General features: G+C 50.1%; 1 protein-coding gene across 5 annotated transcripts in view; it reads right to left on the reverse strand.

The window, feature by feature from the left end:
- LCMT2 (leucine carboxyl methyltransferase 2) overlaps positions 1-17,981 on the reverse strand; it is an 80,044-nt gene extending 62,063 nt beyond the window's left edge. Inside the window, exons 1-9 of one of the 5 annotated variants that reach the window (XM_077808025.1) lie at positions 17,811-17,961; positions 12,989-13,113; positions 11,572-11,625; positions 9,948-10,029; positions 9,404-9,584; positions 8,255-8,411; positions 7,598-7,787; positions 6,909-7,016; positions 6,186-6,276 (exon numbers count right to left, since the gene is read on the reverse strand). In XM_077808025.1, coding sequence (XP_077664151.1) covers positions 6,186-6,276; positions 6,909-7,016; positions 7,598-7,787; positions 8,255-8,411; positions 9,404-9,437 — 580 coding nt within the window. In that variant the 5' untranslated portion in view covers positions 9,438-9,584; positions 9,948-10,029; positions 11,572-11,625; positions 12,989-13,113; positions 17,811-17,961. Of the gene's footprint in view, positions 1-6,185; positions 6,277-6,908; positions 7,017-7,597; positions 7,788-8,254; positions 8,412-9,403; positions 9,585-9,947; positions 10,030-11,571; positions 11,626-12,988; positions 13,114-17,810 lie in introns of all 5 variants that reach the window. The other 4 variants (XM_077807854.1, XM_077807993.1, XM_077807774.1 and 1 more) reach the window with 4 other exon arrangements.
- Between the last annotated feature and the right edge of the window lie 7,838 nt (positions 17,982-25,819).

Genomic DNA, 25,819 nt, shown 5'->3' on the forward strand with positions numbered 1-25,819 from the left:
GGCCAAAAGAAATCTGATGAGGTTCAACAACGACAAATGCAGAGCCCTGCACTTAGGACGGAAGAATCCCACACACTGCTACAGACTACGGACCGAATGGCTCGACAGCAGTTCTGCAGAAAAGGACCTAGGGGTTACAGTGGACGAGAAGCTGGATATGAGTCAACAGTGTGCCCTTGTTGCCAAGAAGGCCAATGGCATTTTGGGATGTATAAGTACGGGCATTGCCAGAAGATCGAGGGACGTGATCGTTCCCCTCTATTCGACATTGGTGAGGCCTCATCTGGAGTACTGTGTCCAGTTTTGGGCCCCACACTACAAGAAGGAGGTGGAAAAATTGGAAAGAGTCCAGCGGAGGGCAACAAAAATGATTAGGGGACTGGAACACATGACTTATGAGGAGAGAGTCTACGGAAGAGAAGAATGAGGGGGGATTTGATAACTGCTTTCCACTACCTGAAAGAGGGTTCCAAAGAGGATGGCTCTAGACTGTTCTCAGTGGTAGCAGATGACAGAACAAGGAGTAATGGTCTCAAGTTGCAGCGGGGGAGATTTAGGTTGGATATTAGGAAAAACTTTTTCACTAGGAGGGTGGTGAAACACTGGAATGCGTTACCTAGGGAGGTGGTGGATCTCCTTCCTTAGAAGTTTTTAAGGTCAGGCTTGAGAAAGCCCTGGCTGGGATGATTTAATTGGGGATCGGTCCTGCTTTGAGCAGGGGTTAGACTAGATGACCTCCCGAGGTCCCTTCCAACCCTGATATTCTATGATTCTATGAAGACATGCACGACCTTTATACATGCATTTAAAATATTAACATCCTACTTACTGAATCACAGCGAATTAGTGCTTGACCTAGAGTCCTTGTGGGTCTCCATCCTGGTCGTAAGTCTTTGGAAATCTGGTTGATATGTTGTCAAGGTGGTGTGGAGGAACTCGGTCAGAGGTTTCGATTTTACAAACTTCATCATGGAGTACAGCGATTCACAGCAGTATGTTGTGCTGAATACTAAAATGAGTCGCACACTCGTCTTCTTGAGTTAGTCTACTTTCTTTTGGGCACTAGCTTCTAGAACATGATTGCAGACTGTGACTTACACATCAGCTTTAGAGCCTGATCCTCCTGGAGTTCCAATAGTTCCATTTCTACAGTAGATCTTTCTGTAACCATGGTTTTGGGGAATCAGACAGCCATCGTTGTTCACATCAAGCATGAATGGGTTTATAAGAAAGGCGAAGCAGGATCTCAACTTCTGCAAGTTTTCAAACTTGCCCCCAAAATCATCAAGCAGACCTTGTAATTTACCTCTGTATTCCTCGTGTTTATGATCTTCTACTTAGAATTCAGGGAATGTGTTTACCCTACTCTTGAGATGGGGAAAGTGGTTGAACTGTCTTGACACTATGTCTCTCTGCAGAAGCTTTAACTTGTTCTAGAAGCTGAAGACTGTTTGAGTAAGGTCAGAAATAATCTTATCCTACCCTTGGAATGCCAAGTTGAGTTTGCGCAGATGCTGCATAATATCAGTGAAAAACATCAGATCCTACATCCATTGCTCATCTTTCAGATGTGGATAGGACTTTTCCTTTTCTTCAAGGGAAGCATTAATAGGCTCCAACATTCCACAAGCCTATATAAGACACTGCTGGTTGATAACCACCCCACAATACAGTAGAAAGAGACGTTGTTAGGTTTCTCTTCAAGATCCAGCTCTTTGATTAAATTTTTGAACTGTCGATGAGTCTTCCCATTCACGTGGATGAAACTGACAATTTCTATGACCATTTTCATACTTGAAATATCTGCCTGTGAGATGTTCATGATGGATGATGCAATAAACAGGGAAAAACTCCAGAAATTTGGGATTGCTTTTCAAGAATATGTTAAGGCCTACTTTTTTTCCCCACCATTACAGGTGCTCCATCCATTGCAATGCTGACGAGTTTATCCAGCTGTATATCAGCATGTGTAAATGCTTTGTCAAGTGCATTCTTTACGTCAATACTGCAGGTTGTTTCTTTTAGCGCCACTGAGTTCAACATCTCTTCTTTCACAATTACATCCACGGAAACATAGCGAACAAATATCGCTAGTTGTGGTTTATCTTGTATATCTGTGGATTTTTCAACAACTAGACTGAATGCTAGAGAATTCTTTAGATTGTTTTGCAGCTTGCTTGCAACATCAGCACTGATCTGGGAAATATGGCTCTCCATAGTGTGATGCAAAATTTAAATTTGCGTTATTAGTTGAAGTTTTTTTGTTAGTTGTATCCAAAATTGCAACCACTTCTGCAATATTCTTCTTAAATTCTCCATCACAATATGGATGTTTAGCACGAGCGATATTCCATGACATAACAAAATTAACTTCAGTCATTGTGTCAGCTTCCTTACTGAATGCCAAAAGTAGTGTTTGTTGACTGTTTAGGCGTAATTTTAATGTGGTTAGCTTGTTTTTCCTTAATTCTGATTCAGGAAGGTATTTAGATGAAAAGTTATTGTGATTAATTTCGTAGTGACATTTCAAGTTGCTTGCTTTGTAGTGAGTGAGCAATGCATTGCAGATAAGGCACAGGGGGTTGCCATCTTTAACAGTGAATGCAAAATCTTCCTCCAATACTGGCTTAAAACTTTGGTTTTCTTCTTCATACTTGCATTTCTTACCATTTTGAAGATGTCGTTAGAAAATAGATATTCAGGCCTGCCTGTAAAGGCCTATACTTTAAGAACTTAGGTATATTATTATCACTTAGCTAGTTATAGAGATATAAGAAACAAAATCACAAATCCGCCTGTGTATGGGCCTTCTCTCACCAAGATAGTCTGAGGCCTTGTGCAGGGGTAGCCATAAGCTGGGAAGCGTATGGTCACATCCTCACATTCCAAACCAGTCACATTGAAATAAGGTGGTATTGGGCTGTTAGGAAGATGATCCTTTCCTGATAGTGCCTGTCATAAATATAAAGGGAAGGGTAAACCCCTTTAAAATCCCTCCTGGCCAGAGGAAAACTCCTCTCACCTGTAAAGGGTTAAGAAGCTAAAGGTAACCTTGCTTGCACCTGACCAAAATGACCAATGAGGAGACAAGATACTTTCAAAAGCTGGGAGGAGGGAGAGAAACAAAGGGTCTGTGTGTCTGTCTATATGCTGCTTTTGTCAGGGATAGAACAGGAATGGAGTCTTAGAACTTTTTGTAAGTAATCTAGCTAGGTATGCTAGAGATTATGATTTCTTTAAATGGCTGAGAAAAGAATTGTGCTGAATAGAATGACTATTTCTGTCTGTGTATCTTTTTTGTAACTTAAGGTTTTGCCTAGAGGGATTTTCTATGTTTTGAATCTAATTACCCTGTAAGGTATCTACCATCTTGATTTTACAGAGGGGATTTCTTTACTTCTATTTACTCCTATTTCTATTAAAAGTCTTCTTGTAAGAAAACTGAATGCTTTTTCATTGTTCTCAGATCCAAGGGTTTGGGTCTGTGGTCACCTATGCAAATTGGTGAGGCTTTTTACCAAACCTTGTCCAGGAAGTGGGGTGCAAGGTTTTGGGTAGTATTTGGGGGGAAAGACGTTTCCAAACAGCTCTTCCCCAGTAACCAGTATTTGTTTGGTGGTGGTAGCAGCCAATCCAAGGACAAAGGGTGGAATATTTTGTACCTTGGGGAAGTTTTGACCTAAGCTGGTAAAGATAAGCTTAGGAGGTTTTCATGCAGGTCCCCACTTCTGTACCCTAGAGTTCAGAGTGGGGGAGGAACCTTGACAGTGCCCATCACCACCAGATAAAGCAACAGATCTTAAGATGGTGAAAGAAAACTTAGTTTGATAGCATCCTGTCTGGCAAGAAATCACTTATCAATGGTTGTGAAACTCATTTCTGTATTGTTTTATCTTTATGGCCCCCACTTTTCTATTGTGAATCTGTCTGGTTCTCTAATTGTTTCTGTCTGCTGTATAATTAATTTTGCTAGGTGTAAGTTAATTGAGGTAGTGAGATATAATTGCAAAAAGAAAAGGAGTACTGGTGGCACCTTACAGACTAACAAATTTATTTGAGCATAAGCTTTCGTGAGCTACAGCTCACTTCATCGGATGCATGAAGTGAGCTGTAGCTCATGAAAGCTTATGCTCAAATAAATTTGTTAGTCTCTAAGGTGCCACAAGTACTCCTTTTCTTTTTGCAGATACAGACTAACACGGCTGCTACTCTGAAACCTGAGATATAATTGGTTAGAGAATTATGTTACAATATGTTAGGATTGGTTAGTTAAATTTCAGTAAAATGATTGATTAAGGTATAGCTGAGAATATTACTATATAAACTGGGGTCAAACAGGAAGCGGGTGGGAAATTGGAATCATGCTTGCTGGAAATTAACCCCAATAAACATTGCATTGTCTGTACTTCGGACTTCTGGTCTTTTGCTGCTTGCTGTCTGCGTGACAAGAACCAGGGAAGTGGCAGGGTGAAGGGAAAGCCCTCTAACAATTGTCATCCACGAAATTAACACAGGGTTAACACTTAAATCTAAAACTATTCAAATGCGACTTACGAACAGTAAACACAATCTGTATTCTGCAGATGCAGGGAGATCATGAGCATACAAGGTCCACACAGCGCAACATCTGAATACAGAATGATGCAATTTCCTTGTATAATGCACATGTGCAAATTTCTCTATCAGTCTCACTCTATTGGGTTCACCAGGGTTTAAATTCTCTTGAATTATTTCCTGGAGGCCCGAGCACCATTCCTCTGCCTACCAGATTCAGGAGGTGGGGGAAGCTCGGACCTTCAGCCCCGCAGGAGCCTCTCCCCAACGTGGGGTTAAAGCCCTGAGCCCCACCACCCCGCCACATGGCAGAAGCCCGAGCTCCCAACCCCTAGTCTAGTAGGCAGAAAATGGTCTGGGGGCTGCACAAGCCGCATTTTAACAGTAAAAAAGCCGCATGCAGCTCATGAGCTGCGGTTTGGCCAAGCCTGCTATATATAATAGAGAGAACGGGATGGCCTACAGGGCCTTGTGGGGAGGCAGAAGTGAGGAAATCAGAGACACGAAGTCTAAAGAATGCCACAAATGAGCAGTGGATGGGAGGGAGGAGTTGCAGCCACCATCCAGAATAACTCAAAACTAGGAGAGTGCAACAACCTGAAGGAATGAAAAGCTCTCACCACTCAGTCCCACTGAGCCAGGAGACCAACATCGCAGGGTGCAAATCTGACCTCAGTGCTACTGCCACTCTGAACTCTGGGGTACAGATGTGGGGACTCGCATGAAAGACCCCCTAAGCTTATAGTCTACCAGCTTAGGTTAAAAACTTCCCCAAGGCACAAATTCCTTTCCTTGTCCTTGGACAGTATTGCTGCTACCACCAAGTGAATTACACAAAAATTCAGGGAAGGGTCACTTGGAATCCCTATCACCACAAGCCCCTTCACCCCCTTTCTTGGGGAGGCTTGAGAATAATATATCAACTAATTGCCTTAACAATTTGAGTACAGACCAGACCCTCTATCTTCAGGACAGTAAAATCTATCAGGTTCTTAAAAGAAGAACTTTATTATAAAGAAAAAAGTAAAAGAATCACACCTGCAAAATCAGGATGGAAGGTAACTTTACAGGATAATAAAAAGATTTAAAACACAGAGGACTCCCCTCTGGCCTCAGCTTCACAATTACAAAAACAGGAATAAAACTACCTTTATAGCAAAGGAAAATTCACAAGCTAAAACAAAAGATAACCTAACGCATTTCCTTGCCTACTTACAATTTCTGCGATTTTAGATGGATCATTCCAGGTATATTTTCAGGAGATGATGTACTTGCTTGGTCTCTCCCTCCATCCAGAGAGGGAACAAACAAAGAGAGCCACAAACAAACTCACCCTACCCAGATTTGAAAGTATCTTCTTTTCTCATTGGTCCTTCTGGTCAGGAGCCAACTAGGTTATTTGAGCTTCTTAACCCCTTACTGGTAAAGCAATTTAGTACAGCTGCCAAGGAGGGATTTTATGCTACCCTTCTCTCTATATTTATGACAGCTACAGATTGCAAAGTCATCATTAGCAGGAAGGCTGGAGAGGTCTACTCAGATGGCAGAATCTCATGTGCTCTTTCTGGAGAAAGGCTATACCCCTGGATCTTTTCAGAGGCCTGTGCCAGTGAGAGTCAGTTCATATTTACCTGGCATCCTGGAGAACAGAGGAGTCCAGGCAAGCTCTTTCCCCTTCGATGCAGCCAGGATAAAGTAATGTGAACATTTCAGGTGCCATTCCTGCAACAAGCCAGAAGAGAGAAACTCAGATCTTTGCAGCAGTGGTGGTGGGGAGTGGGGCACTGAGGGATGTAGGGGAAGGGATGCAGGCCCACAGCAGATGGAGACAAGGTTAACCTGTTAGATTCCCAGACCCTATTAAAAATGATGCCAAAGTCTCCAACAATGCACCAGGAAAGCTCTCCTTTTCCTGTCTCTGGTGCAGAGACTGCACTGCTGTAATCTGGGCACTTTACCTTAGGTCTAGTCTTGAGCCCACTTGAAGACTGAAGCTAGGGCAAAGGCCCACTTAGGAAGTAAGCTGCAGCACTGGGGCCTGCACTGACTTCTGGGAAGTTTAGGGAACTGGGTCTGACTCTGCCCATGGGATGGGGCCTGTGCAGCCAACTGTGGGAGCAGGAGGCAGGCAGTCACTGAAACATATATTAAAAGGCCAGAACGTCTGCTGCCCACCCCAGCTTCATGGGCAGCTTCCCTGCAGGCTCCGTCTCAGATTCCCAGGGCCTCTTCTGTTTACCCAGCAACACCTATATCCCCAGCAGCACCTCTGCAGCCAGCCCCATGACCACCAGGGAAGCTACAGCCCCTTAAAGCCAGGCCCCTGGTGTAAGAAAGAAAAGGGGTAAAGTTACCTCATATTCATCAAAGGGCTCCAGAGCCTGCACTCTCCGTCGCTCATCTTCGGGGATAAAGCTGGCATAGAACTCATTCATATCAATGATACTGCACTCGGCCCATCCCTAAAACAGAGACCCACATTCCCTCAGGGAGAAAGCCACAATCCGCTCCACTCCCTCACAGCAGGGGCTTCACTCCCCCAGTGACAGACTCACAACCTGCTCCCAATTCTAAAACATATTCAAACTGGCAGTGCTGGCCAGATTCCCACACAATTGGCTGGCCTGAACATGGACAGCTCAATCCCCATGGTGGGGGCATACCTCCTGTCTCCAGGATTCACACTGCAGCAAATGCCCCATCCTGACTAGCTCAGAGTCGACTAGCTCAGAGTCGACACTCATTGTACCCCAGCTAATAGGCCCTAAACTTGTGGGATCCTCCGAGGGATGCAGCTTCACCACAATAAGCAGTGTACTAGCTCCTGCATGGAGAGAGCTGTCAGACAAGAGAAGGTGCTCTAAGAGACTGCGCATGGGGAGAGGAGGCCATGTGGCTGCTGGAGTGGATAGTGCCTCTTATCCCTGGCCTGGTTCTGACCAACGCACACCAAAGCCCAGTGGGATCATCCCTGCCTTCTGAAGTTATGCTCTTTCCCAGATGGCTCAGAACCCACACCTGCTCCAGGACCATAACCACCTACCCGCTGGAGAAAGCGTCTCCTCTGCGCCTCACAATTGGGATACTGGGCCAGGGTGTGCAGCACAGAGTTCAGCCGGCTGAAGTGCTGCTGCATGATGCGACCAAAGGGGTCCTCAGGGTGCATCTGCTCATAGACCACAAACTGTGCACAGGGGAAGTGCTGAGCTGCCCACTGGATCAAAGCATCTGACCTATCAGAGCCACAGGCAAAGGAGAGAAATTGAGAAGGCTGTGGCCCCAGCAGAGATGGGAACAGGCACCAGGAACCTTTCTATAGATCCACAGAGGGTGCCAATGGAGATGGTTCTTCTGTTTGGAGGGAAGTGTGCTGAGCAGAGAAGCATCTGGTGCTGGTTAGCTGCAAGAGCCCTCCCCCAGCTGCCCAGAGGGCTCTAGGAGCTGCCACGATCCAGAGCCATTCCCATTTGAGGTGTAGTTCTGCAGATTACCTACTTAATGAAGGGATTTACCCCATGGCAGCTCTAACTAAGTAGCTGCCAGTGGCTTCCACAATTCACCCAGGGAACAGCCAAAAGGCACTAGATATAGGTCTCCAGGATCAGACTTTCCACTCTCAGACCCTCTCCACATACTAATACTGTCCTCACTGCACCCACTTAGGCACCTAGCTAACAGGGAAGAGAGTGAGCCAACCAACCTGCTGATCTCCATGTAAGCGAGCACCACTTCTGCTAAAAGCATGGTGGGAACCTCAGGGTCCAGGCCTGCCTCCTTTAGGGCTTGCTCCAGCTTAGACAGCTCAGATAAATCCACTCCCAGCAATTTATAATCCTCCACAGAAAAGGTCATGGCTCCTGGGGGAAAACAATCAAGACACCCTCATTACAACACTGACCCCTTGCTAATATGCTGGCAGCAGCAGGAGTGACAGGAACACCCACATGAGAGACAAACCACTCTCAATAGTGTCCCCACCCGCACTGACAGCATGTGGGGGCAGAAGCTTAGTTCCCTCTAAGCTGCGCAGCAGCCTATTAAGCACCACACAGGCGCTCAGGGATGTGGCAGAGAGAGGCGCCCAGTCCCGGACGTGCTGCGGCAGGAAGAGGTGCCCCGTTCCCAGCCCCGGACCTGCTGCAGCGGGGAGAGGCACCCCTCCCCCAGTTCTGGACCTGCTGCAGCGGGGAGAAGCGCCCCTCCCCCAGCCCCGGACCTGCCCTGGCCTGGACCTGCTGCGGCCTGGGGGAGAAACACCTCTCCCGCCCCAGTCCAGGTGCTGCTGCGAGAAGAGAGAGCTGGGGGGAGTCCTCTCTCCCCCTGTAGCCCCAGGGCAGCCTGCATCCCAAACCCCTCATCCCTGGCCCCATCCCAGAGCCCGCATCCCCAGCTGGAGACCATACCCCCCACTCTGACCCTCTGCCCCAGCCCTGAGCCCCTCATCCTCGCCCCACCTCAGAGCCTGCACCCCCAGCCAGGGTCCTCATCCCCCCACACCCTGAACCTCTGCCCCAGCCTGAGCCCCCTCCCACACTCCAAACCCCTCGACCCAACCCCTGCCACATGAATTTTGTTATGTGCACCACATAACAAAATTCATTTCACACATGTGTGGGAAAAATTAGAGGAAACACTGGGCAGGAGACTGGGAAAACCCATGCCACAGACTCCCATCACTAATAGGCCACAGAGGGACAATGTCAAGAATGATCTGCAAAAGGCCCAGGAAACTTACAACCAGTGTATTCCCACTATCCCTTGTGGAAACTCCACCTACATACTCTGCCTCTGCATCAGATGACAGGTAAGTTGCATTCTGGCTAGCCTGCTGCAGCCAGAAATGTCATACCTGATTCTCTCCCTCCAACTCCTCCCACGACCATGGCCAGGTTCTCCGTACCCTTGATCAGAGCAGCTTTCCGGCTTGTCACACTTGGGAAATCTACCTCATACACCACAGTGCAACTCAGAAGACCCACAGCCTTTAGGCGGAAATACAGGGAATCAAAGCCAGCACCAAAAGAAAGGATCTGCGAGGGGGAGGGGAGAGAATGTTATTTAACTCCAGCAGCAGCCTGGCTATTTGCAGGGCACAAAGCACCAGAGTATGTAGGTGCCAACATCCATGGGGCATTAGCCTAGCGTGGCAAACCCCCAGTAGTAGGAACATGTACACAGGCAGTGCCCCCCTCCCAAGGATTTTGTCTCCTCTGCCCAGGCTCCAAGAACAAAAGTGGGCAACTAATGGTGCCAGTCTTATATACCCATCTGTGTCTTCCTGGGAAGGGATGACAGGGGATATGCTACACTAATGCAGACCACAGACACCAAGGAGGTCTCCCCAGACCCACAATGGGAGCTCAGGCCCTGCACTCCTCCCCCAGAGAATTCACCTGTCTCCTGGGGCGGCCTTGACTCTGTAGCAGAAACTCTCGCACACAATGATCCACAGCTCGGGCCCGGACATAGTAACCCCTAGGAAATAAAATCCAACTGTTGTATCCAGATTTCCCCTTTCACTCAAAAACGCCACACTCCCCTTCTCGTGGGAACTTCACTCCCTTCCTTCAGAACCCATTCCTTTCCCAAAAGGCCTCATTCCCTCCTCCTCTACTTCACACCTCTGTGATTCCCCTGTGCTGCAGAACAGCATGCGTAGCCCATTCCTGCTACTCTAGTCCCTGAAGTGGAGTAGGCAGTCCGGAGCTTGATTCCTCTAATAGAATCATAGGATATCAGGGTTGGAAGGGACCTCGGGAGGTCATCTAGTCCAACCCCCTGCTCAAAGCAGGACCCATCCCTAACTAAATCACCCCAGCCAGGGCTTTGTCAAGCCTGACCTTAAAAACCTCAAAGGAAGGAGATTCCACCACCTCCCTAGGTAACTAACGCATTCCAGTGTTTAACCACCCTCCTAGTGAAAAAGTTTTTCCTAATATCCAACCTAAATCTCCCACACTGCAACTTGAGACCATTACTGCTTGTTCTGTCCTCTGCAACCACTGAGAACAGTCTAGATCCATCCCCTTTGGAACCACCTTTCAGGTAGTTGAAAGCAGCTATCAAATCCCCCCTCATTCTTCTCTTCTGCAGACTAAATAATTCCAGTTCCCTCAGCCTCTCTTCATAAGTAATGTATTACAGTCCCCTAATAATTTTTGTTGCCCTCCGCTGGATGCATTCCAATTTTTCCACCTCCTTCTTGTAGTGTGGGGCCCAAAAGTGGACACAGTACACCAGATGATGCCTCACCAATGTTGAACAGAGGGGAATGATCGTGTCCCTCAATCTGCTGGCAACACCCCTACTTACACAGCCCAAAATGCAGTTAGCCTTCTTGGCAACAAGGGCACACTGTTGACTCATACCCAGATTCTCGTCCACTGTAACCCCTAGGTCCTTTTCTGCAGAACTGCTGCCAAGCCATTCGGTCCCTAGTCTGTAGCATGGGATTCTTCCATCCTAAGTGCAGGACTCTGCACTTGTCCTTATTGAACCTCATCAGATTTATTTTGGCCCAATCCTCTAATTTGTTTAATTTGTCTTTCCCCTTTGCTGTCTCCAGTTGGTAAACGTGCTTCTCACAGTCCGGCAGCTACCACTGTCCTTCCTTCCCAAGGCCACTCCAGGCCTACTGAGGACATGGAGGGTCCAGGAGGAGGGCAGAGCTAGTAGCTGAGCAGTTGGGAAGTATGTCCAGGATGTCCTCTGAAGTGAAATGGCCCATTCATTACCACTGGTGTTCTCCTCCCCCATCTCCTAGACTTAGCATTACGGGCCTGTGGCCTGCACCAGGCATTCCTATTCCCAGCTCCCAGCTCAGATCCAGTCAATTGTGCCTAATGCTGGAAATCAGTGGGCCTCTTCTGGCACAGAACTGATTCATCCTGACCAGGACTCCCATCCCATCCTCTCTGGTGTCATTTTCACCATGACAGCTAGACCCTCCCACATAAGCCTCTACTATACCAGGCAAAAGAAAGACTGAGAGCAACATGCATAGCACACAAAACTCACTAGAGGAGGATTTGAACTCTTCATCCTTTGATTTAAGGAGCAGTGTCTGTTCCCCTAAGGATTCAAATGAGTAAATCACAAAAGAGCTGCTAAGGAAACTACCTGTAAGCAGTGGTGCTAAAGTTTTATAGAGCTGTAAGTTTTGAAATATTTCTAAACTCGGACAATCCAGTGATATAAATTTTATGAAAGTTAATAGCCTTCTTCCCTAGACCTTTGGAAAAAAAGTTTAACTGTGATGGGGTGTCCACACCACATGAGCCCTGAGCATGGTAATGTGTGCCAGAAAGGACCAATTAACCTTCTATGCTGCAGGGGAACCAGACACTGATAAGGTCTAGTGGCAGATGAAGCCCAGCTGAGGGAAGGAGCAGGGATAGAAGCATAAAGCCAGGAAGTGAGAGAAGGAGGGGTGACAGGGATGACTTCTGCAGTCACTCACTAGAGGAAAAGAGAGTTGGCCAAGGTCAAGGAGTAAATCCAGAGACAGGATAAGCCTTGGATCCTGCCCTGGACTAGGAAATTTGACAAGTGGTTAAGAAGGTGAAGTAGCCACAGAGAGGGGCAGAAGCTCCAGTTGTAAACCCATAGATATGCCAAGGAGATAAAGAGGTGGAGCAGGAAAGAGCCCAGAGAAACAGCAACAGGGTCTGAGACTTAGCAGACCTAGGTTGCTAGTTACAGGGTCCCTGGGCTAGAACCACAGTAGCAGATGGGTCCAGGTTCCCCTACCAGCCACTGCAAAAATGGCAAACAAACTGGAGCTGGAACAGAATATTGCCTGAAACAGCATAAGGACAACTTGTCCGGTGGGACTTCGTTACCTCAGAACTGGAGGACTATACAGTGACTTGGCTAAAGGGACGAGTCATGAAGAAGGAGCACCCTGAGTCCCAGAGAGAGAGAGGGGCCACAGCACAAGCAACCAATAGAAAGGGGTGTGAAATGGGTGCAAGGGCTAATTCCCAAACCTAGCCATAAGGAGGTGCACCTGCAGTGAGTGGAACCCTGTTACACCATCTGAAAATTTTAAAACCCATCTTTGGCGGGAGCCTATATTTCAGGAGCTCCATTTCCAAATGGCACTAAAATTGCACCCTAATGTATACTTGTGCCCCTGTTATTGCACAGTAATGTTTAGGACAATCTCACTGCATACATGGATCTTAGAACACTCAGAAAGATTACCTCTTAACATTGAGCATAGCTTTCTGCTCAATCATGACAGTGCATTTCCCTTATTAAAAAAAAGAATGACCAAGACTAAAGGCCAGGCTATGATTTACTGACAATAGAGACCAATGGAAGCTCTACCCACAAAATAAAACCAATCACAGCAATCCCCCCTGCCACTAAGTATCAGTAGCCCCTCCCAAAGGATAGCAAGAACCAAATCAAACCAAAGCCCGTTCCTCACCAATGAATCAGCGGCGCTCGTCTGCATCTCTTGGTAACGAAGTACTGTAGGAAGCCATCCTGGATGTAGCCAAGAGCAGCGGTGGAGCATTTACTGACAATACTGCTGTCGTTAGTGCCTTGAATCTGAACAGGGAACAAGGAGAAGGACTGCTCACTCACATTCAGTCTGCTGATGTCTACCTAGGAGTAGCCACACGGAAACAGCTGGATCTAAACAGGGCAGCTCAGGCCCTTTCCTTTTTTAGAAAGCAAGTTAGTCCATCCCTTGGAAAGTCACAGGCCCAGTGAGTTTCCTCAATGCCCAATTTTCAGAGTAACAGCCGTGTTAGTCTGTATTCGCAAAAAGAAAAGGAGTACTTGTGGCACTAGTCTCTAAGGTGCCACAAGTACTCCTTTTCTCAATGCCCAAGTGAAACATGCTGCCTGGCAGCAGGGCTAGGGCACTGACAGACTACACACTTCTGCTGTACCCACAGATGCACTATCCCCTCCCACCATACCAGTCATGGGGACTCACCAACAGCTTATGTGAGGTCAGGAGACTAGATCATCAGTGGCCCAATATGCAATCCAAATCTGATGCATGAACTCTTTGTGCCACAGTGTAACCCTATGCCATAGGCATCAGAGGCAGAGAGAGTTCCTCTCTTCTTCTTTAAAAACAGTACTAGAAAGGGAGTCAAGACCTTGCTCAGGATCCTGCATCTACTGCTCTTGCCCCACCCCACGATGGCTAATTCATTGAGATAGTTGCCTAATTGTACAACAGGCTACATAAAAAACACTAGCAAATTCAGTACAAACTACAATTTCATACAGTGACTTGTTTATGAAGCTCTATATACCATACACTGAAATGTAACAATATTTATATTCCAATTGATTTATTTTCTAATTATATGGTAAAACTTCAAAATTAAGTAATTTTTCAGTAATAGTGTGCTGTGACATTTTTGTATTATTATGTCCGATTTTGTAAGCAAGCAGTTTTTAAGTGAGGTGAAACTTTGGGGTATGCAAGACAAATCAGACTCCTGGAAGGGGTACAGTAATCTGGAAAAGTTGAGAGCCACTGGCCTAAAAATTGCCAAGGGTAGGAATTGAATTCACAGAATGTGCGTATAGTTCATAACCACAGAATGTAACCTTGAGCCCACCCAGTTACTGCGACAACAGACTTCCTGTAAACCCTCTAGCTTGCACCAGAGCCCCAGTCACTACTCCTGAGGGAATTCTGAGCCAAACAATTAAAAATTCTGCAAAATCCTGAATATTTTGTCAAAATAACACAATATAATCATGCCATTTTCATTATTTTGGTAATTTATTTCAAAATACCTGTCAGCAAGCATGTCTATAACAGTACAGACAACAAAAGATTCAGGAAATGTTTTTTGACAAACAGATTCCTTACAAGCACATCTATACTGCTCCACAGAACAGATTGCAATACTAATATTTCCATGTATGTCAAGCACAGAAGACTTTAAGGGTATGGCGACAAAGCAAAGAAAAGCCTGTGGCTGGCCTATGCCAGCCAACTCGGGCTCACAGGGCTCAGGCTGCAGGGCAGTTCAGGTTGCCGTGCAGACTTCTGGGCTTGGACTAAAGTTGGAACTCTGGTACCCTCCCACCCTGCAGAGTCCTAGAGCCCGGGCTCCATCAATGAAACAGGAAAAACCTCAGGGCCCCGTCTTTCTGTGCCAGGGGCATGACAAGAGTGAGCAAGAGGGACAGAGTCTCAAAGGCACACCCAGCCTTGCCCTCCGATCCATGTGTGAGGCAAGCAGAGTCAGCCCAGCAGTAGCTAAGTCTGGAGGGGCTTAATGTGAGGTCTGTGTGCGGGAGGAACTGGAGGCACAGGGGCTTGTTGGGGGGTTCTGGGTACAGGGGGAATGAGAGACTGCGGGGTCCAGGTGAAGATGGCTAGGTCTCAGCACAGGGAGTCCAGATGCATGGGGGGACAGCTCTGCATACCGTGAACCCTCCCCTGTGGCTGGGGAGCAATGAGGGCAGGAAGCAGAGGGGGTGTGGAGCTTCCTGCAGCCAGGGGAGATTTTTGGGGTCAGCTCTGACCTGGCCACAGGAGCAGCCCATGGTAGTCCTGTCCTCCCCCAACCAGCCCAGCCAGGACTAGCAGCTGGACCTGCCAGGCTGTCCCCAGCCCAGCCCAGCCCCTCCTCAGCTCCAGGCACACTGCGATAGTGAGCGAGAGGGACAGAGTCTCTCTCGCTCACTTCCACGCACAGCCCTACTGTGATTTACATCTCCAAGGCACCCGCGCTGCTGGGGAGGGGCATGTGACCACTCTTGTGGCTTCTCTTTGCTTTCCTGTCAGAAGTCTTTTTTCTGTGGAGAAGCAAAGAAATCTGCCAGGGACATGAATTCTGCAGATGCGCAGTGGCACAAAATTTCTCCAGAAGTCAGTCATGCTGCACTTGCACTTTTCACTCTCTTTGGAGCAACAGTTTACTTCCAAGCTGAGACAGAGTTCTTAATTTAACCCTCAATATCTGAAATACTGCTTTCCCAAATGGCAATGGGTGCTATACACTAGCTCACCATTTCTCAAATGCAGCCCACAGCCTCCCAGGCAGTGAAGGGGGGGAGGGGGGCAAAGCAATGGATCCTCCCCCAGGGCCACCTCCCTCCTCCCCGTCTGGAGCCAAAATGTCAGAGAAGCAAGCAGCCAGTGAATTCCCCATCTTCCCTGGGATGGTGAAGCTTGGGCTTCAGCCCTGGGGTGGCAGGCAGCAGGCTCTGGTCGTGGAGCTTTGGGTTCTGGCCCTGAACTCACCACACACACACACACACACCTCAGTGCCCCTGACCCCTGCTGTCTCTCCCGGCCCCGGAACTCTGGCCACCACCAGTGGGACTGTGGTCTCAGGTCCCTGGCCGCACAGGCACCAGCTCCAGCCCTGGGCTCACTCCCACACACATTGCCGCTGGTCCCCACTGCCACCCCGGACTCCCATGCAGCCTCCCATTACCCCTGGCCCCCGCTGTCTCCATGCTCACTTCCCCATCCAGGGTTTAATTTGTCCCCTGGCTTGCAAAGCTGAGTAAGTCCGCTGTGAAAATTTATATTTGTTAATATCAGTTTTCACAGCCTCCAAGCTAGCTAGTAAGTCTGCTGTGAAAAAAGCAACCAAAAAGCAAAAGAAATAACAAAAAACAAGAATGTGCAAAATATCTTATTTGTGTGTCTATTTTGTTTAGGGCCAGTAAAGAAGAGACACAATTGTACATTATTTTTATTATTGAGTCTGCAAAAAAACCCTTCATAAATAAATTAGAATATTTGGACACATATATGCATATTTGTTTTTCCTAAAGTTAATTAAGAATTTTAGGAAAAATTGTCTGAGTGGCCACCAGCAAGAGTTGGTGTCCTCGCTCTGAGGCCTCCAGAACTTTGTTGTGAGAACCCCTGCACTAATTGATAGCCCTGAAGGGGTGAAACAGTCTGATCCCCATGTGTGCACAAAGCCCAGGGCTGGTGTACCACTAGGTGAAGTAGGAGACTGCCTAGGGCGCCAAAATTTGGGGGCGCCAAAAAGGGCTCCGGTGGGATGAGCGGCAACGAGCTTGCAGGTGAGAGGCGGCCGGGTGGAGCGGGGGCTCCCCCCCTGCAGGTGCCAGCCCTGTGCCCAGCCCCAGCCCCAGCCCCAAGGAGGTGAGGCGGGCGGCGGCGAGGGAGCGCCGGGTGCCTGGGCTGTGGGGGCGTGGCGAGGGAGAAGGCTCGGGCTGCCGGGGAGGGGACTCCATGTGCTGCCCGGGGAGCTCTGCCCGTGGGGGGGGAGGGAGGAGACAGGCAGGGGCCTGCTGGTGCTAGAGGCTCGGGGGGAGCCAGGCTCTGGGGGAGCGGCGATGTGGCGTGGCTGGCCGGGCTGCGGGGGAGGCTGTATGCCAAGCTCTGGAGCCGGGGGCAGGGTGCCGTGGGCCAGCCAGGCTGAGGCGCGGGCGAGCTGGGCTGGAGGGGGCTGCGTGCCACGCTTTGGAGATGGGAGCAGGACTCAGCCGTGTGCCAGGCAGGGCTGGGGGCGGGCGTGCTGTGTGCCGGCGGGAGAAGACGGAGGGGGGCGGTGCTGTGTGCCGAGCAGGGCTGGGGGGAGGAGAAGGCGGAGGGGGGTTAAGGGGGGCTGCGTGTCTGGCTGGGCGCTGTGGGCCTGGCTGGGGGGGCTCTGGGTGCTGGGCTAGGCTTTGGGGGGCAGGTGGGGGACCAGCAGGCCAAGCCGGCCGCGGAGGGGGCTGCGGGGCGGGGTGCGCTGGTCCGGGGCGGGGGGGGCGCTGTGGGCCTTGCCAGGTCCGGAGGGAGGCAGGGGTGCGTGCCGGGGGCTCGGGGGAGCCTTTGCCGGTTCTGACAGGCTGTTTGTAGCGCCAAGGTCGCTAGCTTGGGGAGGCTGTCGGCCGAGGCCACTTCCTTTGCGCTGGGTCAGGTCTAAGACTCCGGCAATGGCTGCGGCACCGGTTCGCTGACACTTCGCGCCCGTTGGGGGGGGGCGTGTCCCCGGCGCGGCCCCGCCCCGCCCCGCCCCGGCCGGCGCCAGGAGCCTGCTGGCCGGTCAGGAAACGGCCGGGGTCGCTCAGCCGCGCGCCCCAGCGAGCTCCAGGCCGCACCGCGGCGAGGCCGAGAAGGTCGAGGCCAGCCCTGGGTGCCAGGCCCTGGGCCCACGCGGCCACGGAGCAGGGCGGGAGGCGTGGGCCGGCGGGCGGCAGCGGGCTCGGCAGACTCCGGGCCCGGCGGACTCCGGGCCCGGCCCCGCAGCGCCCCCAGGGACGGGTCTGCCCGGGCGTAGCCAAGGCCACGCGCTCACCTACCGCCTGGTCCCGCGCTGCGCGCCGCGCGCTCCGGCTCCGCCCCATCCCGCGGCCCCAGGGCAACCGGCGCCCGCACGGCAGCGCCGGCCGGACCGAGTCTGAGCAGTGAGAAACCTCCCGCTGGGTAGAGTGGCCCGCCTGAGACCATAGAGAGCGGCTTCCGGCGGCGCCCAGGAGCTCAGCCTCCGGGGCGGATAGAGCGGCCCGCCTGGGGGAGGAGGGTATTGGTCCGCCTCTCTGGTCGCGGGTGGAGGAAAGGGCGGGGCTAACGGCTGCTCCATGAAGTGGGCTGGGGGGGGAATCGGGGCGTGCCCCCCGTTAGCCGAGTCTCGCGGTGGTCCGGTCAGGGCCCAAAACCGGGCTCCGCTGTCGTCCCGAGTGCTGAGGGGTGGCCGGGGGCAGGGCGGCGAGCGTTGACCCCCCGGGGCGTCCTGGGCCAAGCCCTTAAAGGGTCTGTGCACAATATTTTAAAATTTTGCAAAATTCTGCAAGTTTTAATTGTCAAGTAAATGTGGAGGCTGCAGCCTGGCCTCCGGGAGCCCAGGCCGCGGCTGCACCGAGGTGGGCGATCGGCCTACCCAGAGACACCCCAGGGCCCTGCCCTCCGTGCCCCGTGCACCAGGTGTGGGCGGGCAGGCTCAGCAAGGCGGGATCTTAGTGTGGGGGAGTCCAGGTGTGGGTTGAGAGGGTTCTGCCTGGGGTAGTCTGGGGTGGGTGGCTCAGTGGGGGAGCTGGATGTGGGGGGGATTTGGATGCACAGGGGCTTATTGGGGGATTCTGGGTGCAATGGCAAGGGGACTCTGCAGGGCAGTCTAGCTGAAGGTGGTTGGGGCGCAGTGGACAGGGCTCGGGGGAAGAATAGAGCTCAGCAGGGGAGTCTAAGTGTGTGGAGGTCCAGATGCTGGGGGAGTGGGGCTCAGTGGTGGGGGGGATCCAAGAGCGTGTGGCTCATCAGGGTGATGCAGGTGGAGTGGGGTTCATTGGGGGGGTTCTCAGTGCAGGGGGATGAGGCTTGGGGGAGGGTCTGGATGACAAGTGGTCTGGATGCATAGGGGTTGGGCAGATGGGGGAGCAGCTTCCTATACAGTGATTCCCTCCCCCTGCAGCTGAGGAGCAATGGTGTGGGAGTGGGGGAGTTTGCAGAGCTTCCTGCAGCTGGGGGAGAAATCTGGGGCTGGGTCTGACCTGGACCCAGATGCCATGCAGGGGAAGAGGAAGACCCATCCTCCCGAGCCCAGCTGGGACTAGCTGCTGAGCCCAGTGCAGGGTAGGAACTACCAGCCGGGTCTGCCCCAGCCCCACCCCCTGCCTCACAGTGATTTACCTCTCTACCAGCTGCCCTGGGCACCCAAAACATACTATTAGGGAGGGTCATATGACCATTCTTGTGGCTTCCCTTTGCTTCTGTGATGTTCCCCTGGTGTTATCTGGATCAGTGATCTGATAGGTCACTCCAGTCCTTGACTCTGGAAGCCAGCTTTCCCCTGCTCTGCTATGAGAACCCCCACTCCTGGGCTGTTCACACACAGCCTCTAGCGTGTAAGCTGCTCCGTGGATTGTGCAACCGAATGACACTAGCCAATATCTCCGGCCCCAGACACAACCCTAGGAATCTCCATCTTGCACTGTCCAGTTATGCCTGCTGGATGCTGCAAGCTTACATGAGTTCGTCAGTTTAACAAAGAAATTGATATGCACCAGGCTTGTTATCCCACAGGGAGTCTCTGACACCCTTCAAACCAAACGCACTGCTTCAGGTAGAATAAGCAAGCACATTTATTAACTACAAAGATAGATTGTAAGTGATAGGCAAAAAGTCAGAGTAGTTACCAAAATAAAATAAAATATAAACACACAGTCTAAACTCTCAACCCTATTAGACTGGGCAACATGTACATTAAGCAGTTTTTCTCACCCCACTGGATATTGCAGTCCTTAATATACAGGTTTGTTCTTTAAACCTGGGCCAACCTACTTTGTTGGAGTCTTGTCTTAGTGGCTTGCAGCGAAGGTGGGGGCAGGAGAAGGGCCCAGTGTGTGTCCACTCTGTCTATTTTATACCCTCAGTCCAAGTGCTTGGGGAGCACAAGTCCAGACATGGCGGGGGGCATTGCTGAGTCTCTCCAAGCAAGGTTGAGCAATTCCCCTGGTGTGGCCTCATGCAGATGAGTCATTGTATTGTAGCTCCCTTGCTGGACAATGGCTGTTAATGGGTTGTTTGACCCCTGGGCATTGGTTACTTTCCTTGCTGTTGCCTCTGGGGAGCTAATGTCTGGCTGATTCCCCAACTTACAGCATGTTTTAGTGACCACCATACAACACAATTTTCATAACTTCATATGCATCAATGATTACGAAGAGAGGGAAGAGCATCTTTGCCAGCACGCTGGCTAACCTAGTGAGGAGGGCTTTAAACTAGGTTCAACGGGGGAAGGAGACCAAAGCCCTGAGGTAAGTGGAAAAGCGGGATACCGGGAGGAAAGACAGGCAGGAATGTCTGTGAGGGGAGGGCTCCTGCCTCATATTGGGAATGAGGGGTGATCAACAGGTTATCTCAAGTGCTTATATACGAATGCACAAAGCCTTGGAAACAAGCAGGGAGAACTGGAGGTCCTGGTGATGTCAAGGAACTATGATGTGATTGGAATAACAGAGAGTTGGTGGGATAACTCACATGACTGGAGTACTGTCATGGATGGTTATAAACTGTTCAGGAAGGACAGGCAGGGCAGAAAAGGTGGGGGAGTAGCACTGTATGTAAGGGAGCAGTATGACTGCTCAGAGCTCCGGTACGAAACTGTAGAAAAACCTGAGTGTCTCTGGATTAAGTTTAGAAGTGTGTGCAACAAGAGTGATGTAGTGGTGGGAGTCTGCTATAGACCACCGGACCAGGGGGATGAGGTAGATGAGGCTTTCTTCTGGCAGCTCACAGAAGCTACTAGATCACATGCCCTGATTCTCATGGGTGACTTTAATTTTCCTGATATCTGCTGGGAGAGCAATACAGCAGTGCATAGACAATCCAGGAAGTTTTTGGAAAGCGTAGGGGACAATTTCCTGCCGCAAGTGCTAAAGGAGCCAACTAGGGGGGGGCGCTTTTCTTGACCTGCTGCTCACAAACCGGGTAGAATTAGTGGGGGAAGCAAAAGTGGATGGGAATCTGGGAGGCAGTGATCATGAGTTGGTTGAGTTCAGGATCCTGACGCAGGGAAGAAAGGTAAGCAGCAGGATACGGACCCTGGACTTCAGGAAAGCAGACTTCGACTCCCTCAGGGAACGGATGGGTAGGATCCCCTGGGGGACTAACATGAAGGGGAAAGGAGTCCAGGAGAGCTGGCTGTATTTCAAGGAATCCCTGTTCAGGTTACAGGGACAAACCATCCCGATGAGTCGAAAGAATAGTAAATATGGCAGGCGACCAGCTTGGCTTAATGGTGAAATCCTAGCGGATCTTAAACATAAAAAAGAAGCTTACAAGAAGTGGAAGGTTGGACATATGACCAGGGAAGAGTATAAAAATATTGCTCGGGCATGTAGGAATGATATCAGGAGTGCCAAATCGCACCTGGAGCTGCAGCTAGCAAGAGATGTCAAGAGTAACAAGATGGTTTCTTCAGGTATGTTGGCAACAAGAAGAAAGCCAAGGAAAGTGTGGGCCCCTTACTGAATGAGGGAGGCAACCTAGTGACAGAGGATGTGGAAAAAGCTAATGTACTCAATGCTTTTTTTGCCTCTGTCTTCACTAACAAGGTCAGCTCCCAGACTGCTGCGCTGGGCATCACAAAATGGGGAAGAGATGGCCAGCCCTCTGTGGAGATAGAGGTGGTTAGGGACTATTTAGAAAAGCTGGACGTGCACAAGTCCATGGGGCCGGACAAGTTGCATCCGAGAGTGCCGAAGGAATTGGCGGCTGTGATTGCAGAGCCATTGGCCATTATCTTTGAAAACTCGTGGCGAACGGGGAAAGTCCCGGATGACTGGAAAAAGGCTAATGTAGTGCCAATCTTTAAAAAAGGGAAGAAGGAGGATCCTGGGAACTACAGGCCAGTCAGCCTCACCTCAGTCCCTGGAAAAATCATGGAGCAGGTCCTCAAAGAATCAATCCTGAAGCACTTGCATGAGAGGAAAGTGATCAGGAACAGCCAGCATGGATTCACCAAGGGAAGGTCATGCCTGACTAATCTAATCGCCTTTTATGATGAGATTACTGGTTCTGTGGATGAAGGGAAAGCAGTGGATGTATTGTATCTTGACTTTAGCAAAGCTTTTGACACTGTCTCCCACAGTATTCTTGTCAGCAAGTTAAAGAAGTATGGGCTGAATGAATGCACTATAAGGTGGGTAGAAAGCTGGCTAGATTGTCGGGCTCAACGGGTAGTGATCAATGGCTCCATGTCTAGTTGGCAGTCGGTGTCAAGTGGAGTGCCCCAGGGGTCGGTCCTGGGGCTGGTTTTGTTCAATATCTTCATAAATGATCTGGAGGATGGTGTAGATTGCACTCTCAGCAAATTTGCGGATGATACTAAACTGGGAGGAGTGGTAGATACGCTGGAGGGGAGGGATAGGATACAGAAGGACCTAGACAAATTGGAGGATTGGGCCAAAAGAAATCTGATGAGGTTCAATAAGGATAAGTGCAGGGTCCTGCACTTAGGACAGAAGAATCCAATGCACCGCTACAGACTAGGGGCCGAATGGCTAGGCAGCAGTTCTGCGGAAAAGGACCTAGGGGTGACAATGGTTGAGAAGCTGGATATGAGTCAGCAGTGTGCCCTTGTTGCCAAGAAGGCCAATGGCATTTTGGGATGTATAAGTAGGGGCATAGCGAGCAGATCGAGGGACGTGATCGTTCCCCTCTATTCGACATTGGTGAGGCCTCATCTGGAGTACTGTGTCCAGTTTTGGGCCCCACACTACAAGAAGGATGTGGATAAATTGGAGAGAGTCCAGCGAAGGGCAACAAAAATTATTAGGGGTCTAGAACACATGACTTATGAGGAGAGGCTGAGGGAGCTGGGATTGTTTAGTCTGCAGAAGAGAAGAATGAGGGGGGATTTGATAGCTGCTTTCAACTACCTGAAAGGGGGTTCCAAAGAGGATGGCTCTAGACTGTTCTCAATGGTAGCAGATGACAGAACGAGGAGTCATGGTCTCAAGTTGCAGTGGGGGAGGTTTAGATTGGATATTAGGAAAAACTTTTTCACTATGAGGGTGGTGAAACACTGGAATGCGTTACCTAGGGAGGTGGTAGAATCTCCTTCCTTAGAGGTTTTTAAGGTCAGGCTTGACAAAGCCCTGGCTGGGATGATTTAACTGGGAATTGGTCCTGCTTCGAGCAGGGGGTTGGACTAGATGACCTTCTGGGGTCCCTTCCAACCCTGATATTCTATGATTCTATGATTATGATACACATATATGGATAGAGAAATGACTTTCAGCAGATCATAACCTTTCCCCTGACACCTTACATGGCATGCTTTATATGTAAGATCACAATTATACAAAAATGAGGAATATGGGGGTATAGAATGTTACAGCTTCCCCATCAGAAAGTCATTTTTCTGCTGGGAAGCAAAGAAATTTGCAGGGGGCATAAATTCTGTGCATGCGCAGTGGCACAGAATTCCCCAAGGAGTAAACTTTGTATTTGCACAAAACTGAACACCCTTGCTCCGCCCCCTGCCCCACCCCTCCTCCAGGGTCCCCCCCAACTCACTGTATCCTCACTGTATCCTCACTCCCTCTGTTGCTCGCTCTCCCATCCCTTACTCACCCATTTACACTGGGCTGACTCAGGGGGCTGGAGTGCAGGAGGGGATGAGGTCTCAGGCTGGGGGTGCAGGCTCTGGGGTACGTCCAGAAATGAGTTCAGGGTGCAGGACTGCTAGAGGGTATGAGGGCTCCGGCTAGGTGCAGGCTCTGGGGTGGGGCTGGGGATGAGGGGTTTGGGGTGCAGGAGGGTGTTCCGGGCTGGGATTGAGGGGTTTGGAGGGTGGGAGGGAGATTAGGGCTGGCGTAGGAAGTTGGGGCGCAGGAGGGGGTCAGGGCTCCGGGTAGCGCTTACTTCAAGCAGCTCCCAGAAGCAGCGGCATGTCCCCCCTCCAGCTCCTACACAGAAGCATGGCCAGGAGGCTCTGTGCGGTGCGCGCACGCCCATCTGCAGGTGCTGCCCCCACAGCTCCCCTTGGCCACAGTTCCTAGCCAATGGAAGCTACGGAGCTAGCGCTTGAGCCATTGGCAGTGCACGGAGCCCCTGGCTGCCTCTACACCTAGGAGCCGGAGGCGGGGGGGCATACTTCTGCTTCCAGGAGCCACGCAGAGCCAAGGCAGACAGGAAACCTCCCTTACCCCTGCTACACCACCGACCAGAATTTTAATGGCCCGGTCAACAGTGCTGACCCCTCCAGGGTCCCTTTTCGACTGGGTGTTTCGGTCGAAAACCAGACACCTGGCAACCCTAAGGGGGTTGGTCACCGGAGTGTGGATGTGGGCCGGGACTGAGGTAGAGTGGGGAGGGGGTGATACCAGGGTGGTGTGTGTTGCTTTGTAAGGTGGGGAGTAGATGGTGATCAGGGTGGGGGCTTGTGACTGAATGCACCCCTATATTCACACCCTATACACTATTGTAATAATCCTTCTACAAGATATGCTTTCTTGAGGTATTTGAAAACTAATAACCTGATGGACAATAATATCCAGGGGCGGCTCTACCAATTTTGCCGCCCCAAGCTGTCACTGCCGAATTGCCGCCCCCACAACAGCGGCAGAGCTGCCACCAAATTGCCACCACACCTGGAAGAGCAACGGAGCCGCCGCGGTGGGAAGAGCAGCGGGGCTGCCACTGAATTGCCGCCACGGGACACGGACTGCCGCCTGACTCTAAATGCCGCCCCAAGCACCGGCTTGGAAAGCTGGTGCCTGGAGCCGGCCCTGATAATATCATGGTGAAATGTGTGTAGCAACTTTATATGTAAAGTTATAAACAAGCTGAAATTAGGTCTGAAACGTGTTTACTAGACAAGGCTGAGTAAACCAGTTTCTCAAAGACAAGAAACAAGCTGTTGCCTCTAGCCAGGTGTCATCAAAGTTGATGGGCAGTCATCTATCAAGCAGCCATTCTTTGCCAAGGAAGGGGGCGGGGCATGATCAGACCAATTTACATCTTAGCAAACAACAGCATGCAACCTCTTTCACCAGCAGATGCCTTGTCTCTGTCATCACAGCAGGAATGAACTGTATCTAGGAGTAACCCTCAGCAAAATGTATTTTCAAAGGGTAACTGACTTATAAAAGTGAGGGTTAATAATACTCCACATTATCTCTCATCTCTTTCACCTAAGAAGACAAAAGAAACATCCGTTGAACTTTGAGAGCCAATCCTGGCCTGAGAGTTTGGTCAGCAATGTTACTGGGAACACGTGGAAAGGACTTCACCTTAAACCAAGTCTACTTTAAGTTTTAGTACTAGGAAGTGTTTTATCTTTATTTCTCTTGTAACCATTTCTGATTTTAATAGCTTATAGTTGTAGTCACTTAAAATCTATCTGCTTGTCGTTAAATAATCTTGTTTTATTCTTTAATCAAACTAATCCAGTGTCGTGATCTGTGCAGGTAACTCCATTTAGAGTAGTATCTAGGACAGGGAGTGTGTTGGCCTCATCCTGCAAGTGGTAGCCAAGGCTGATGAAAGCCAGAGTGTGACTGAAGTGTGCTGACCGGCTGCTGGACCATGGATATACACAGACACTCAGTGTGTGACCTGCATGCTGGCAGGCTGACTGGGAGGTGTGGTGGTTTGTGGGAGGTGGTTAAGAAAAACAAGTTTTCTCCCTCCTCCTTGTAACAACCTTTTATGTACTTGAAAACTGTTATCATGTCCCCTCTCAGTCTTCTCTTTTCCAGACTAAACAAACCCAATTTTTTAAATCTTCCCTCATAGGTCGTGTTTTCTAGACCTTTAATCATTTTTGTTGCTCTTCTCTGGACTTTCTCCAATTTGTCCACA

This window comes from Eretmochelys imbricata, chromosome 1 (assembly GCF_965152235.1).
Source record: "Eretmochelys imbricata isolate rEreImb1 chromosome 1, rEreImb1.hap1, whole genome shotgun sequence".
Classification (NCBI taxonomy): Eukaryota; Metazoa; Chordata; order Testudines; family Cheloniidae; genus Eretmochelys; species Eretmochelys imbricata.